Source organism: Suillus subaureus, assembly GCF_016647635.1.
Source record: "Suillus subaureus strain MN1 chromosome Unknown BJ212scaffold_19, whole genome shotgun sequence".
In the NCBI taxonomy this organism is placed as follows: Eukaryota; Fungi; Basidiomycota; class Agaricomycetes; order Boletales; family Suillaceae; genus Suillus; species Suillus subaureus.
The window spans coordinates 436,691-453,395 of record NW_024538575.1 but is presented as its reverse complement, the minus strand read 5'-3'; the positions used below and the strand labels follow the sequence as shown (position 1 = coordinate 453,395).

Here is a 16,705-nt window from a genome sequence, read left to right as displayed (position 1 = left end):
TGTCCGTACCTTGTTTGCTCAGGGATTGTATGGACCGAATGAGAATTGAGTGATAACAGGGTACCATGAACTCATATTCTCGGTTGACTGGTATCATGTTCAGGAGTGGAGATTTCCTGCAAGGGTCATTGCATCCTGCAGTTTGTAACGCATATACAAATAACGCATAGCCACCTTTGTGGAGCGGACTTTCGGGGCACTGATGAACCTGGACAGGGGTGATTTGAGGCATATTGCTGTGAGATGTTATAGAAATCACGAGTCCGTATAATCATCTTTCGCATGCTGAGCCCAAGAGTGTGGACAGTCCCTGAAACCAGGAAGACGGGAGTATGCTTCGGTTTCTCTTCGGTATACATACCTGGCATGACACGCCATCTCGGCGGTGGAAGCCAAATTGCTGACTCAGGGCGTGTGCTTGCAGCTACCATGATGTAATCCTACCGCAAGGAAGCAGCTTGATTGCAGGAAATTGGGGGCCATCCATATCAATAGGCCCGACGATGTGAGAGAAAATCGCATACTTAGGACAAAATGGAAGCACCTCTGTTAATATCGCGGCGTTACATCGAAAACGAAAAATGTCAGCACCGACTCGAAGCTCACATCCTTGCCAATCAGGGAAACGTAATTCACTACAGAGTGCTACGGAGCGCTCTGTAGCACTCTGTAACACAATCCAATCCGCTGATGCCTTGTTTCGGCCTCCCGAGAGCACCTGAGATCCGAGATATGGCCATAGCCAATATTACAAGGTAGCGCGGCTAGGCTCCGAAAAGTATTCGGACGTACATTTGTTTCAGCTTTCAACAGCGAAATCTATTGGTGACATTATGCTCATAGTTCCGCAAGCTGAGTTTGAGAGTGAATCAATTGAATTCAGATAGGTTGGTAATGAAAGATCTCAATTTTCCCATGCGATCTCGAGACGTTGAGCACTGTGATTGAACAATGAATTAATGACAGGCAGCTTTGACAAGTGTTATTATACTCACCTATGATACTGCTTAGCGGTACGCAATGGTTCCTAAAGAATGCACACTACTTGGATAGGAAAACTCGTAATGATTCAAGAATTCTAAAGTACAAATGATTTGTTGGTTTGCGTTGAGTCATTGGCATGCATGCTGAAAGCAAGACAGATGTTACGATTTAGAGGAATAGCGTGTACTTAGATATCAAGGCGGAAAAGACAGTAGAGTAATGTGGGAGCGGTGCAAACCGGGCACGCAGACCTGGCCATGACAGCATCGATGATGCACCTTGAGTAAACACGTTTCAATACAGAGGAAAGCAAACAACCGAGTCACAAACCTGTTGCAAAAGATATGGCCGCACATCGTCGCAGTTGGATCATCGCAAGGATCTCGAAGGCAAACCCTACAGTAAAGAGGGGATTGGCCGTTGGTGCAAGGGGAATCGGCAGGGGGAACCTCAGCACGATCATTTTGATCCTGTTGAAGTGGCAGAGAGTCTGACGAAGTAACCACTGAGGGCAAATGAACACAGCTAGAGGTTGCCGAGGAAGGTCGGGACGGAGCGCTTGTTGCAACAAGATATGCACGGTTCTCTCTAACGTACTCTGGTATGGAATCCGCAGATACGAAGACGACGGAATGATCAGACAAAGGGCTTGACGGAGTTGATGAACGATCGGCATCGGAGAAGTAACCGGCGGAACCTTCGGAAGTCGGTGGAGACGGTAGAGGACGGCTTCCAGAATGCGAGTGATCATCCTGAGCAATGCTAGGGGGCCTGAAGCTACCATGCTCAGATGGGGTCGGAGAAGGAATAAGGTTGCGTGTGAAAGAATCGCCTGACTCAGCGAGAGGCTCAAGCTCCGAGGTGCAAACTTGGGGAGACCCTATAAACTGGGGAGAGCGGACTTGCACGGCTATCAAGGTCGCCGAAACAAGTGTGCTATCTGCAGGGGAGTCTGTCGAGTGTGATGAAGACGAGATATCAGGTTCCAATCCAGGAATGCAGGAGTCACACTCTGGAGGGTTATCGACCTGCTTGTGACTCATGTCCATGTCGAGAACTATCGGCTGCTCGTTGGATGCCTCTGGAGGGGACTGACAAAGACATCTCAAAAGTTGTGTACTAAGATCCGAAACCAAACGAACCATGTTGTGATCTTGACTCTGTAAATTAGTCAAATCGAAGGAAACGTCAGGTTGGCTTAGATGCATGCGTCCATAGACTGTTGGGTCTTGCATGATGGCGCGAGCATCGAGTGCGGAATGCTGTTCGGCCAAAGAAGACACGGAGAATGCATTAGCGTTAGTTCCAAAAGAATTGGGATCACAATCTTACTTGGTCTAGCATGTTCACACCACAAGGAAGGGTGTCGCACTCCATGGGTGCAAAACCCAATTGGAGATGGGTGATGCTACATTCCTCCGTTAAATTCATAGCAACTTCAGAAAGACATGTTGGATCATCAAGACTGTCGTGGTTGTGACGTGGGGGTAATGGTATATGGGTAGGAGTCAAGTCATGAGAGTGCTCTCCATACACCTCGCGTTCCGGTTCTAGCGAGGGTTGTTCATTCTGCAAGTCCATGTCGTGCGCTGGAACGCTGCGATCAACCGATGGATCTGTAGCTCCTTGGGGATCAAGGGTCATGACCAAATCACAAGATCCAACCAAAGAGTCCTCGACTACCTTAGGTTCGATACCCCCAAGCGAATCCGCGGATAACGTAGTGTCTTCGGGTTCGCCACTCATAGCACGATCAAGGGGTTTCTCATTCACCAGACCTGTCAAGGTGCTGGTGCGCTTGCAAATAATGCAATTGCAAGGCCTATCAGCTCTCTCGCAGATTGGGCAAGCACACGTATCGGATTTATGCTGTGATTCGTGGGCCGCCAGAGCTAAGATCGTTGCGAAAGGTTCCCCACAGGTTCCACATGTGAAATTTGCCATAGGTTTGGGTGCGGTGACCTCTACCATTGGTGACTGCGTCATCAGGATATCCTCACCATCAGAACACTCTGGGATGGACTCCCGCGTGGATAAAGCATCGAGGACTACGTTTACATTAGGCTGCTCCACGGGAGCAGGCTTCGCAGCTTGGACGTATGGTGGCAGTGAGAATAGATACGAAGATGCATGTGGGCGAGGTGCATGCTTTGCATTCTGATGCTGGATGCGGGCTCCATCGGACGCAAATTCTTTGTCGCAGTATCTGCATTCGTATCCGGGGGGGTGCTTGGCCTCCTCATGTTGATCCAGGGCTTCTCTGGAGCTGAATTGTCGGTTGCAAATGTTGCAATCGAAGCTATGCTTCGTTCTCTCATGCTGATCTCTCCCGTCTGAAGTCCTGAACGTACGGTCGCAGTAATTGCATTCAATCTCGTGCTTCGACTCGGTGTGCTAAATGAATAGTTCAGAGTCAGACACTGAGATAGACGTGAAGCGCTTCGTACCATACGGAGAGCATTCTTGTCGACAAAATAACGATCACAAAGATTGCACACAGGCATGGTGGTAGATTAGGAGGATGGACTGTCGACACCGTTGAAGTTCCTGTCACACCACCACCAGGCCTGACGAGTAAAGATGCTCCGTGCCTGAAGAAGGGGAAGATAGTAAACTATGGGTATACGAGACAGTAATCTCGGACAACAAAAGAGAGAAGAAATGCCACGACTTTTGAATTGCCGTAGGTATATGGATTTAAGGTTGATATGACATAAGCAGAGGGTGATTAGTGGTAGTCACGCAATGTCACACAGTTGATCGAGACTAACTTGTGCAAGGGTTTTTATAGAATGACTACCGGCGTCGAAATCGGTACTTCACAACAATGAACGACAGACAGGCAAGACCCGGATACTACATATGTTGACTACTTATCATCAGTCACTCTGAGTCATGGTGGGCCACGGTGGTGTCGATGCGGAACAAGCAATAAAGCAAAACCGCACTCTTACATACGGGACATCGCGAGTCTCGTATCACCGCATCTGTGATGCACCTACGATTCCCTGTTAATATAAGTTCAAGACCAGCATCGGTTCTACTCACGCATTGCAAAACAAGTGCCCACAAGTCGTCGTCGTCAGATCCTCGCATGTCTCTCGTCGACAAATCCTGCAATGATAGGGAGAGAGAGAACTCGTGCCATTCGTTAAATGATTAATCCCGTTCCTTCCCGCGACTCGTCCCGTCTTGAGTGGTGCAAAACGAGGAAGTTTACTGGCACCTGTACTCATTGTCAACTCTAGATCTGTGAAGAAACAGCGTCGCTGACCTGATTTCTTTTGTACGCAATATTTTCGCCTGTTTTGAAGCACAGGAGGATCGAACGAGGAATCGGTCGAGTCAGATGATTGGTTATCCCACAGCGGCTCCGACATGATACTATCCTCGAATCGTACTTCACGGCGTCGCTCGCGAGAGGCTGCGGTGAGGCCGATTGAAGTCAAACTAGGGGACGCCATGGCCGGGCTGTGGACGTGGTTCGCAGTCGCAGGTGCCTGTCCTGGATGAGTTACAGCAAGATATGCACGAGCTTCCCGCAAGTAATCGGGGGTCACATTCGCAGAAATATCAATGCCTGCAGACTCGGGGGAAATGGAGCTTGGTGTCCTCGAAATACTACAACAAGATTGAGATTCGAAAGCAACGCTCCACTTGGTTATCATACCTGGCTGTCTGAGAAGTGCCATTAGGCACAGGTACTTGCAACCGAAGCATCGGCACAGCAGGGCCCACTGGCCGATGACTGAGTGAATCCTCTGATTTGGCTGCCATCCTCGACGCATCGTCGCCACTTAATGTGGACCAGCCAGAGCTCGACACAGGCGATGTGCCGTTCTCGGGAAGTTTTATCACGGGAGAGCTTGTCTCAGGTGATCTTGCAGAGGCTATAGATTCTTCATCGCTGTGACTAGTGCCATTCAGCTCCTGAGAAGGAGAAAAAAGTGCCGGAGGGTCCGGGCGCGGACTGAAGGGGCTACGGAAGTCTGTGCTTGATATCAACGGTGTACCAACTGCAGGTATATTGGAAAGCGGCGAGTGCTCAAAATCTGGCGAGTCGGAATGGTCCACGGTATGCTCAGTCTCCAGTTGTGCGACTTTGATGTTGCAGATCGGAGGTGGTGAAAGCGTCCTGGATGACGACCGCGATCCTACGCTCGATCGTGTCAAAACCCTCTGGGACAGAGGGCTGGAGTATCCACTAGTACTCGGGGGCAAGGGGATAGACGGGGCATAGGGGAAGTCATAATTAACAGAAAAACCCCATGTCGAGTCGACTCGATCGGGAGAAAAGGAATTAGAAAAGCGCTTTTCGGAATGAACTACTCCGTCACCATTATCCAAAGCATCGGGATCGAAATCTTGCCGTGTCGCAGGCTCGCTACTGCGTGGCCTATGCACGACAAACAGATGCTATGGAACACATTAGAACATTCCTCGACAAACCGGGAAAGAAAACCAACATGTTGATAGGTATCCGCATCTGCGAATCTCAGCTCACAATCCATGCACTTGGGGTGCGCCACGAAGTGTCGGATATGGTTTTGCAACGACTCGGAGCACTCAAACTGCCACCGGCACAGGTGGCAGTATGCTTCTGGATGTTCTGTTGCGCCGTGCTGCACGGCGGTCTGAGTCAAGGCATCAATGATAAAGCTACTCACCCACCATAGCAAATTCAGCTTGATCACTGAATCCGATTTGACATTTGTCGCACGCGGGGTGGTTGCGCGATGTCAAGTAGTGCAAAGAAAGCTCCCCAGGATCAAATAATGCTCCATCACACAGTGGACAAGATACCCGAGGGTGAACCGTTTCTGTGTGCTGAATGCGACATGAGTGGAAGATTTTTATAGAAATATCACGAAAAGAGGGGACAATACATTATGGTATTCGTCTGCATCTTGAAATCCCAGGTCACATCTCGTACAAGACGGATGTGTGTCATCTGAAGAGTCTTTGTAGTGCTGACGTAGGCCTTCTTCCTCGGCGTACCTCGCTTGGCAGACTTCACAACGATAGGGAGTGGCATGGTCTGCGAGGTGCTCGTTTAAAAGGTCTGTGTTTGCGAAGATACCCTCATGACAAACAGGGCATGAGTGCGCCGAGGCGATGTGTTCCTGGAGGACTTCCTCCTCCGGACAAACGAATTCGCATATTCCACAGGTGACAGAGTGTTTCGCGGCCGTGTGGTCGTCCAGTGCTAATTGAAGCTTGAAGACTTTGTTGCACAAGGCACAGTGATAAGAAGCTGGTGGAGAAATAGGGCGGGGCGGCTCCGGGTGGGATGTTTGGCGATGCTGGAAATACAGATTTGAGAGTAAGAAACCACAACAAAGCTCGATCAAGAAAACATGCCGTTGCATATTCTGCGTCGTTTTCGAACCCGAGATCACACTCGACACATTTCGGGTGGGCATCCTTTGAAGACTGCAAGTAATGGTGGCGTAGCCCCTCGTCGGAGGTAAACGCCACATCGCATCCCCCGCAGCTGCAGAGCGCGCGTGTATGCACCGCGGCGACATGATCATCAAGAACATTTTGAGACGGGCATTTGAGCCGACAAATGGTACAAACAGGCCCGGGGGGGTGAGCAGTATCATTGTGGGCAGTAAGCTTAGACATCTTTGAGAACGTGCGGTGGCATAAAAGGCAAGGATACACCTTCCCGGCCGATACTCCGAGAGGATGGGCGGCGAGAATATGACGAGACAGGTCGTCTGCGGAGGAGAATGTTTGTTTGCACATGGGACATCCCGAAGAAACGCTGGCTTGTACTTTGGGTACAGGATGGCTGATCGACCGGTGTTCGTCAAGGGCGCTAGATGAGGAGAAACTTTGATAACAAGATGGGCATGGGTTTTTAGGTGCATGGTCTACACGCATGTGGTGCTGGAGCGCTTCGGAACTAACAAATTCCATGCCACAGGGGCTACAGGGGAACGTGGCTGACCTAGGGATTGTAGTTTCGACTTTACTGGTAGCTGCAGGAGGGTCTTTAGATCCTGGGTTGTGATCCACCTTAATGTGCGTGCTGAGCTCGGAGGTTGTCATGAATGTCAGAGAACATCCCGATCTGCACTTGTGGTGCCTCTTGGATGCAAGATGTTGTATCAGCGCAGCACTATTCTTGAAGTCTTGTTGGCAGAGTGTACAACTTATCCCCGCTACCGTATGCTTCAATTTAATGTGCTTGGTGCAAGCGAAGATAATCAGTACAGCAATCGAACTATCTAGAGCTAATTACTGCTCACCGCTTCTAACCCAGTTAAAATGGCTTGGGTACCAGGCGGGCATAATGGACAGAATGGCATAGTGCTGGAATAAGGAGGGGAATGGAAATTGTGCGGATTCTGCTAGTCCTACCACGTCTTATACATGTACAACGTTCGCTTGCACACGACTTTGGCACATGTTAGCGGCGAAGACGGACCTTCTGGAGGCGTGGGTCAAACAACGAAGCATGCTTGTTTGGCGTGACTTTGATCATGGGTTATTAAGAGTAGCGGCCTTCAACTTGGCCAGGTTATTTCTTGCTCTAATACTTTAAGCTTTAAATTCAGCACGCATCATATATACTAGAATGCTCAATCAGCAGGAATGGGCCACCATCTACGAAAGTGAGATGGTTTCAGAACGATCGATTGAGGCTGCCATGCGGAGGCAACGTGCTACGTATACTAGAATTTTAAAGTGGTCCAACCAGCTAACCGTGATTAAGTCAGATGACACTGGAGCAATATTTGCCAAAACGAAGCATCTCCGCATCGAGTCGAGTCGAGACTTAATATGACAGCGATCGATGCAGTAGAAAACATTGCTTATCAGAGATGTGCAGATCAATATTGGGGATCATCGACCATCGATCATCCGGTCAGGAATTGTCTGCGGAAGAGATGTGAGAACGTTCTTTGCAACCAGTTCGTGAACTTGAGTGTGGCATTAACACGGGCTAGTATATAGATAACACCCGACGCCCATGCCGCGTGCACCCCTTGTTGACATGCCTGTTTGACTGCCTTCCAATGCACCCTCGACCGCAAGAGACAAAAACTGGTGCCATCAATAGGTTGTATATCTGTCTGCATCGGAAACGCGAAGCTCCTACCTATAGGTTAATCAATACCAGGCCCCTTCGCATTTACTTCACAACAGTCCACTGTTCACCCCACCGACATACCCGTATGAAGCGGTGCAAGCTGAGGTGCCAAGGTTGTAAGGGTCATTCCCAGGTTCACATTTTGAGTTGAGTCCCGCATATGGGAAACAGATTTCGCTGGGGCCAGCTACGAGTGGCCAATCCTGGCATTTCCGAAAAATCAGTAAGCGTCCATGCACTGCTGAGAGAGACAGTTACTTACGTTCGGTTCACTGTATGAGCAGTTGTTGAACGTTCCCGGATTTGCAACAGAAGGGTAATAGCACGTGATGGTATCGCCTGAGCACGTCCAGTAGTTAAGACATGCATCCCCCTGCGATACACTGATTTGCTCATAATCGCAATTAGGACAGGCTTCGCAGGATGCGCTAACTCCCGTGCCGAACGCAAGGAACAAGGAAACGGCAAGTACAAAAGGAATCATGGTTGCACTGACGTGTTAACTGTTAGATCTGGCGGCAAGGGGATCGCGCAACGAAAACGTACAAGGTGTAGTTATTTCAATTGCTCAGCAACTCTTTGGTTGGACAGTCGCTCTTATATGCAAGTGGCTTTAGGCACGATTAGGAATGTGGTGAGATTCTATAAATCTCGCGTTCACCGCCAGCGGTGTCATATGATGAGTGGTGTGGGTCTATTCGAATGACATTAGTGCAATTACTTCCAAAGCGATACCCATACCCATATTAGTTGTTCAGTCTTTTTGTTCGCCTGATGGCACCCACGAAGTTTTATTACACCGTTTCATATGAATTTCCACAAAGCAAGTATGCAGCAACTACACAACCAACAAGACCAGCCCATCGGTGGCCGCCAATTTGAACATGGATCATAATTGAGAATACTCACATGTACTAGTATTTGCAAGTCAGAAGTCACTGGAACACATATTCGCTCACAAGTATGACCAAAATGTGAATGCGACCAAGTCTTCTTCGCCAGGAAGTAGAAAGTAAGCGTCGTCCTGCTTGCTCTCGTCAAGCGAACAGTCCTTGCACTCCAAGTTGGAGTCTGAGAGTTCGATGATCTCAGAAGGTGCGGGAATTGGCCGGTCTGCGTGAGGTCTATGCGCATGCAGACTGGATGCAGACTTTCGCCCTGTCAGTGGGTTGCTCGAAAAGTGCCGAGAAGTCAGTCAAGGCCGCCGCATGATGTCACTATCATCCCACCCAACCCCCATCTCTTCTGATCCCTGCGAGTCTCTCACGGTTGCCTGCCTACCTACTACTTCCTCCGTGTTTGCCTATTTCCTATCTGCCTGCCAACACCATGTCGTTCCCAGTCTCCGGCTCCCATGTCCACTAGAACTACGACGGCAAGGTGACAAGGATGACGGGACTGGCATGACAGTGGTTGACATAGATGGCAGGATGCATGACGGTGGCTGACTTGGGCGGACAATGATGCAGAACAACAAACCAAACAGACAGACCTTTGACCGCCCACTTTCTGATCACAGGCATGTCCCAAAAATGTCTCCCCAAGACTTTGTATAAAAATTGACGGTCCAATAAGTGAGGTTTGCATTCCGAGATTTGCAGTCCCGAGAGGTGGTGAATATATATATGAAGCATCTACTACAGGAGGATGGTCTATAGCAATCAGAATGAGCAGGAATCACTACCGGATGAGGCACAGTAAGCGCGAGCACGTTGCAGAAGGTTGCCGTGAAATTCTGGCTGCCGGCATTTGAACTGCAAAGCCGAGCGGAGCTGGGACCGTCAATTTCCAAGGCGCGAAGCTGGATACACTCGCGGAGAACGGCACAAATCCCACGCATGGCATCAGCCAATTCGGACTGGAAAATTGACGGTCCTAAAGTCCTTTCGAATCCCGCTCGGCAACGCTCAGTATATATGCAGAATGGCATCGTCCGAAGCTCTTTGCAGTATGCTCGCACCGTTCAAAAAGCTTCGGCAACCCAATGGAGCCACATCCATTGACCGTTCTACCTACGTCAACCATCCCCAGAATTTTCCATTCGCATGCCGCCCAGGTTCATCTGAACTAGGGAAGCGTCCTGGTCAAAGTGGTTACCACAACAGAATTAAAGTCTGTTTCTCTTGGACTGCGCAGGTTCGAAATCTGCCGGCGATAAGGTTTTTTCTATCGGAAAACACCTCGACAATTCGCTGATGGTTGGTTTCCTCGGAGGATCATCTCAACTTCATCCTGGCCACAGTGGTTACCATAACAGATTCTAAATCCGTGTCTTGGCCTGTGCCGCTGAGTGCAGGTTCGAAACCTGCCGACGACAGTTTTTTCCCTATTGGAACACTGCTTGACATCACTCATGGACGGTTTCGTCTGACATTGATCTTAACTGGTCTTAGCCAAGTGGTTACCACAACAGAATCAAAACCTGTTTCTCTTGGCCTGCGTAGGTTTGAAACCTGCCGAACTACAGTTTTTTTCTATCGGAACACACCTTGACATTCATTCATGGATGGTTTCCTCGGAGGTCCATCTAACTGTCCTTAGCCAAGTGGTTACAACAACAGAGTCAAAATCTGTTTCCCTTGGAGTTGGTTCGAAACTTGCTGCCAACGTTATTTGCGTTGCACAGATCCTCGGAGGTCCACATTAACTGGGCCCAGTCATTGTGCTGTATCTCATTAGCATTAAGAAGAGCAGAGGGTTTTATGATAGACTGGCAGACCGCACAAATTTGTCGCGCAGCAGCTGGGGCGGCCCACTGACATGCAGGCTGAGACCAAAGAGAAGTGTCACATGCGCAGTCACCGCCAAGGAGAGGCCGGAGACTAAGGGTGGATGTAGGGGAAAAGGCAGGGAGACAGCAGCTCACTGAGCGCGGGCTTCGACTCTTACTTTTTGCCTCAAACGAATTCGAACCTCTGTCAATAGCTCTGGCATGGTTGGGGGTACGTACGTGGTGGTTTCAACCACTCAATTCTTTGGATAGCCAACCTGTTCGCTCATAGTTCCATTAGCAAGTTGAGGCACAACTAGATCTGTAATTCGATCCCATGAATGTCGCGTCCTATGTCAGATGATACCTGTTGTGGACCCGTTCGACATTAGTAAGTGCCAGCGTCCAGCATCCCCTGGGTGCACATTGGTCGGAGATAGTTTCCTGTTTTCAAAAGCACTTGACGATGGCTGATGTGATGTGTCGGGCAGTGTGGGACAATGGCGATCGTTTTCTCCACACGGGCTATTTGTTCCATCAACGTGTCATGACTTGAGTGTCGGCAGGACGGCGCTCAGGGGCTGACCATTTGAAGCGACACCGAACGGTTGATAAGATGAGAGACCGAATGTGCTATGGAATTTTGCTTGCCGAGACTACGATGACACCATTGTCACTTCCATACATGTAAATTAAACAGCAAGCTATGATATTCAGTTGATAGATGCATTGTACAAGGCTCTCCACATCTCATTGCCGTGGGTCTCAATCACGTCCTGCCAAGAAATGGTCAGTCGTCACATAAGTTCTCATGGCAGTCTTTCTCACTCCATGACAAGGAATGATTCGATCAAAATCCCAATTAGCAACTGTCGTTGCGTCGCGGCGCATAGCACTGCGTTTGCGTTAGTGTCAAAGCAGGAACGAGGAACAATATACAAACTCAGCATCAATCGTTGTGTTCTTGATAATGGCCCTGTGGATCCACGAGTCCGGCTTGATATTACCATGGGCTGAAGAGGATGATTTTGAATACTAATTGAGATGTTAACACAATACGTGTGACCAGTAAGGAAGGTACTCGACTTGTTCATTAGCTGGTAGATTCAGAAGTAAATCTGCTTCAATAAGTGACCTTGATGGGGTATGCAGAAAAGCCACGTCTTTATTCCGAAAACCTGAAAAATAGCTGCAAGGCATTAGGTTGGCAATCCTAGTGAATAGGCAAACACGTACCAATGTTTGATCTATATGCATATATATATCACCTTTGTGCCAGTGAACATAAATCTGCCTTACCTCGTCCTCAAAACCATAGATTGTGCCAGGAGGGTCACGGCCCCACACTGAAATCTAACTTCAAACGACTAAAGGAAAAATCAACTTCAATGACATACAACCGTCAAATTGGAGGCTCTTGTCGCTCATATTCCTTATGGCACCTTCAACGCCAATTAACTTCGCATTGGGGTAAGCCCTTTTAAATTCTCCTATCGTAATTGGTCAGACAGAACCTTGACGACGCCAGTAATTCTGCGGAGAAAGAACGAACCAAGAAAGAGGTGGTGAACAGCGTCGGCACATATGATGTATCTCGGAGATTTAAGTATAAGGCCCACAGCACGAACAAGACTGAATGATGCTCACTTGACTTCACCGAGTTCATCTATTTTATTGCGCGTATCTTGTGTCAGTGGAGTCGATGCAAGTACCCAAACGCCCCCCTGTTGCAATTTGATAGCAGTGGACCGCCCCCCCATCGGGAATATTCCGAATCGTGCAAAAGGTCTATTGAGTCAACATGAGATACCAGTGGGAGTCAGAATGTCCATATGAATTCGAACCCCTACCTGGAGAAGATCCAAACATCTTTTGCGACCTACAGAGCAACTCGGTAAGAACATTGTCTGCGCATGCCTAGGTGGGGTTTGATAACTGACCTCTCGAACGACAAGATCGCTCATGGTTGTGCAGGTTCAAAGTGACGTGGTGATTTCAGGGGCAGGAACGACTCCTCAGCTTGTGGAGCATTTGAAATTGAGAGGCCCTACAAATAATTTATGTAATGTCTGGTGAGAGACGCAGAGCCAAAGATCCTCGTGAAATAAAATACTGTATACTCTCTAGTGAAGCGTCCAGCTACAATGCACATGTTAATTAAATAAACAGTCCATCCAGCGGCAAAGCTGAATTACAACCAAAGCCAAAAAGTTTCTATCTATTTTACTAGCATCGTCATAGCTGATCATCATTCGATGCTTTTTTGAGAGTGTCTTGCCAGTCCAATGCTAACTTGGTAAGGGTCTTGCTCCGAGCTGTACAAAAGTTCAGTAATCTAAGAGACGGTCGAGGCAGAATGACGAACCAAAGACTGATAATACTTCGCGCAAAAGATCGCGCTTGGCCATACCTGCCACGACAGGGGTCCAAGAGTCGTCCCTTCCACCAGGTCGCCTAAATAAACAGTGAGTAATTTGTGCCACAACTTCCATGATATGCAATCTACCAAAATATAGGGCCGAAAAGCTCCTTGATGAGCTCCTCTGCCTTCGCCCTGAAGCCCTCATCTGCTAGTTTCCTTGCATAAATCAGAAGTGCTTGCTTATATTCAAGAGCGCTATCAAGCGCTTTGGCCGCGTGCAACTTGCTCTCCAGATGACCGAGTGTGAGCGCCGTGTTCCACCATGTGGGGCGCTCTTTGTGAGGCACTGGGATACTCGTGCTGCCGATTGCACCCTCAATGGAGGCTACAACGTCTTTGTCTTTGTTCGCTCGTTGACGACCTTGCCATACATCCGAGCCCTCTGCCCACCAGCGCTCACTTAGTTTTGTCCAGGAGAAAAGCTGAGTATCGTAAGTATACGCGATACCGGAAGAGCAATGAATCATTGGTGCGCCGTTATGTCGAACAGTGGCAGACAATATCGTGCAATTCGGCGAAGAGGAGAGGAGAGGTGCAACGGATGTAGGTGGAAAGAAAGATGCAACATTCTTCACGTTTCTAAGAAGGGTAAGCTCTATAGAACAAAAGGAAGTTATGCAACTTACATCGAGCTTAGCTGACCAGAAGCTGTGAGTATCATTAATGCCAGCTTGCAGCCGTGCATCATCGCGCACGGTGACCCAAAGCTTAAAGTCGCCATCAATCTGCCAAATATTATCAAGATAATGATGAGACTTCCGTTTTACCACAAACCTTCGACCTGTGTGTGAATACACATTGACAGAACCGTCTTGCGTGGCAGCCCCACAAAATGTTGTGGACGCGGTCAACGCGAGCACAGGAGATGGTAGATAGTCCAGCCATAGTGTTTGCTTTCCATCAGCAAACGTTACTTCCGTGGCCCCTACAAGAAACATCAGCCAAATCAGAACGAATGGAAGATCTTACGAACCATCTCCTTCCGAATTTCGGGCCTCGAAGACAAAGTCACTTCCCTCCACATTGGCACTTAAGAATGTCAACAGTGGAGGGACAGGCAGCAGATTTGCACCCTCGAATAGTTGCGGGCGTGTCGAGACCAAACTCGTTGATGTGATTTCTCGCACTGCAACTGTTTCCCTTGGTCGATCGCCACCAAGGGTACGGGGCTTAGACGGCCGGTCCTCGGGCGTGTCAAGGACCGATGCTTTCCGCTTGCCCTTGTTTGCGCTTGACATACTTGTATCAAGTGCATCGATGGGAACATCCATATCCATTGGTCCTCCCATCTCAATATCAGCGTCATAAGTTCGTGGGCTTGGCACGGGTGATGCAGAGTGCGATGCCTGGCGCGATCGGGGGATCTCTGGCACTTGGAATGCACGCGGTCCGAGGCCACTTGCTGAAGGCGGCAACGCGGAAGTCGATACTAGGGCTGAGCGTGACGTCGATGCAGAAGGCACAGACGACATAAGCACGGGTTGAACTCTCTTCTTATTGCTCTTCTTTGCAACGAGCTTGTTGATGTGCTCGGCACCATTAATCCCATTCGATGTACCAAAACCGGATTGCGATTGCGATTGCGATTGCGATTGGGCACGATTTGGGGAGGGTGGCGGCGTGATCCTCGATGCAGAAGCAGCATTTGTACTATGGATGGAAGTGCCGTGCGAAAATCCTTCTGGAATTGGTGGCGGTACAAAGCCAAACTTGTGTAGATATTGCTCTTGAGCGGAATGGGAGCAATGCCTTCCAATTCTTCAGGGTCAAAATGGAAAACGGCTATCGTTCCGTCCGAAGATGTGGCATAGAGAGTCAGGCCATCCCAGGACCTTCACAAAGGATTAGTCAGATTCTCAACGAAGGTCAAGAGAAGCTTACCAGCTGAGATCCATGATCTGTCGTTCAAAAACTTCACGTGCGACGATGAGAGGTCGTGCAGATTTTGTCTGCCAGATGGAAATGGATCTGTCATCCGCGCCAAGAGCAACTACAGAGCATATATTAGATGTAGCTATAGGTGATGCGGGATTTCGCAGAAAAATATGGGGATTATAGGCCTGCAATATGCATGAGAATGGCAGCACTTCATACACAGTCAGCACGTACCGCAACCTCTACTGTGTTCTCATGACCAACTAGACTGATCTCAGAAGTCCATGTGCCCCGAGTTATGACTGCGGCAATGAAAACGAAGCCTTTGTTGTTCGTTGCATTCGAAGCAGTGATGTGAGCACCATCAGGCGACCAACTGCAAAACTCTGTGAGAAAACGATTTAATTAATGTGACTGGCGGCACTCGCCTAAGACGGCGGAAAAACGTGCTGCCAGGAGAGTCCTCGAAGGGTTTTCTGATTTCTGCCTCGAGTTGCCAATCGGTTGTTCTCCAAATTTTCACGGACTTGTCGTCAGACTGAGTGGCCATGAATTCGCCTACAGGATCCCAACAAACACCTTTGACAAATCCTTGATGTTGATCCAGCTTTCTAAGACGTTCTGAAAGTAGTATAAGTAATGAACTTCTCGTGCTGAACTACTGAAGCTGGAAAGAAATGCTCGAAGGTATGTGGAAGCACCAGTTACTGAAGTGTGAAATAAACCGATAGCTGCGGACGGTATAAGCAAGAGTGCAAATTCAACTCACCCAGGGTATATCCACACCAGACTAGAACGACGGAATCAAGGCCAACTGAGGCGAGGTAACGATCCTCTGGCGCCCACGCCAGATCGGTAACGTCTGGAATTTGCTCAGTGCAAATAGAAACACAAGTGGACAAGCCCAATTCACCGCTTTCGTGGCCTGGAAGTCGCTTCATTGGTTTCCATCCTTCTACATTGACTTCATTGGAACCAAAGACCTTACTCCTACCCGATCTATATTTAAAGGAGAAAACGCAAATGGATGTTTCAGGAGCACATCGAAGTCATATATCAAACTCACGGATCAAGGTCCCATATCATCACAATCTCGTCGTCGCTCCCACTTGCAAGCCATCTCCCAGAATGTGCCCACCTAATCGTCAATACGGGACCTGTATGCATACTCAGTGTGCACAAAGACTTTGGTGGTCGATTGCACATTTCGGATGCATGGTTAAGAATAGGTTTCGTGCTCCAAATACGAATTTTGGCGTCTAACCCTCCCGTCGCTATGCGAGAACCATCAGGATGAACATGAACGGAAAATATGGAGAGACGCTTCGTGTCGTGGTCAGTTTTGGAACTATCTGGGTGACAGAAGATGGTCAAGAAGCAAATATTCCTTACACTTCAATACTCACCCTTGTGCATAACCCAGGCAGGTTTTGTGAACTTCATTGCTGCGCAACTGGAGGCCGTGCTGGGCGGGTAAGTACAACAACAGTGAGCACCCAATACCTGAGACCAAAATTGGTAAGCCACGTGGTTCCTCAAACTGCAGCGCTGCTACAGGCTTATGAAATGTTGGGAGAACTCAATATGAATCAATTGCATCTTCTTTTCCTAG

At 48.7% G+C, this 16,705-nt stretch overlaps 6 protein-coding genes across 6 annotated transcripts; all 6 read right to left on the bottom strand.

The window, feature by feature from the left end:
• Window positions 1-1,057: 1,057 nt before the first annotated feature.
• BJ212DRAFT_259053 (uncharacterized protein) lies at window positions 1,058-2,251 on the bottom strand. Its single transcript, XM_041342766.1, has 2 exons — window positions 1,315-2,251; window positions 1,058-1,262 (listed from the first exon to the last, which is right to left on the bottom strand). The coding sequence occupies exons 1-2, from the start codon at window positions 2,217-2,219 to the stop codon at window positions 1,172-1,174; spliced, it is 996 nt and encodes a 331-aa protein (XP_041192287.1). The 5' UTR covers window positions 2,220-2,251; the 3' UTR covers window positions 1,058-1,171.
• Window positions 2,252-3,123: 872 nt separating this feature from the next.
• Window positions 3,124-3,488, bottom strand: BJ212DRAFT_1210376 (uncharacterized protein; the record flags this gene model as incomplete). Its single annotated transcript, XM_041329221.1, has 2 exons — window positions 3,124-3,378; window positions 3,432-3,488. Coding segments are annotated over 2 exons (312 nt in total), but the record flags the coding sequence as incomplete, so codon positions are not given.
• A 263-nt stretch (window positions 3,489-3,751) lies between these two features.
• BJ212DRAFT_1359796 (uncharacterized protein) lies at window positions 3,752-7,436 on the bottom strand. The gene is made up of 9 exons (XM_041335866.1): window positions 7,242-7,436; window positions 6,346-7,179; window positions 5,871-6,287; window positions 5,656-5,811; window positions 5,451-5,606; window positions 4,655-5,400; window positions 4,259-4,605; window positions 4,033-4,210; window positions 3,752-3,982 (listed from the first exon to the last, which is right to left on the bottom strand). Exons 1-9 carry the CDS (start codon window positions 7,299-7,301, stop codon window positions 3,868-3,870), a joined length of 3,009 nt encoding a protein of 1,002 aa, XP_041192285.1. The 5' UTR covers window positions 7,302-7,436; the 3' UTR covers window positions 3,752-3,867.
• A 704-nt stretch (window positions 7,437-8,140) lies between these two features.
• BJ212DRAFT_1359795 (uncharacterized protein) lies at window positions 8,141-8,905 on the bottom strand. Its single transcript, XM_041335865.1, has 3 exons — window positions 8,845-8,905; window positions 8,345-8,797; window positions 8,141-8,289 (listed from the first exon to the last, which is right to left on the bottom strand). Exons 2-3 carry the CDS (start codon window positions 8,568-8,570, stop codon window positions 8,222-8,224), a joined length of 294 nt encoding a protein of 97 aa, XP_041192284.1. The 5' UTR covers window positions 8,571-8,797; window positions 8,845-8,905; the 3' UTR covers window positions 8,141-8,221.
• A 2,507-nt stretch (window positions 8,906-11,412) lies between these two features.
• BJ212DRAFT_1359783 (uncharacterized protein) lies at window positions 11,413-12,783 on the bottom strand. Its single transcript, XM_041335864.1, has 11 exons — window positions 12,737-12,783; window positions 12,647-12,675; window positions 12,444-12,584; window positions 12,349-12,389; window positions 12,194-12,286; window positions 12,096-12,142; window positions 12,033-12,043; window positions 11,883-11,985; window positions 11,740-11,831; window positions 11,625-11,691; window positions 11,413-11,572 (listed from the first exon to the last, which is right to left on the bottom strand). Exons 1-11 carry the CDS (start codon window positions 12,758-12,760, stop codon window positions 11,510-11,512), a joined length of 711 nt encoding a protein of 236 aa, XP_041192283.1. The 5' UTR covers window positions 12,761-12,783; the 3' UTR covers window positions 11,413-11,509.
• BJ212DRAFT_1359775 (histone transcription regulator 1) lies at window positions 12,784-16,661 on the bottom strand. Its single transcript, XM_041335863.1, has 14 exons — window positions 16,500-16,661; window positions 16,160-16,445; window positions 16,007-16,092; window positions 15,863-15,955; window positions 15,522-15,714; window positions 15,328-15,469; window positions 15,100-15,278; window positions 14,999-15,050; window positions 14,192-14,942; window positions 13,993-14,143; window positions 13,845-13,943; window positions 13,303-13,797; window positions 13,162-13,250; window positions 12,784-13,111 (listed from the first exon to the last, which is right to left on the bottom strand). Exons 1-14 carry the CDS (start codon window positions 16,534-16,536, stop codon window positions 13,032-13,034), a joined length of 2,733 nt encoding a protein of 910 aa, XP_041192282.1. The 5' UTR covers window positions 16,537-16,661; the 3' UTR covers window positions 12,784-13,031.
• Between the last annotated feature and the right edge of the window lie 44 nt (window positions 16,662-16,705).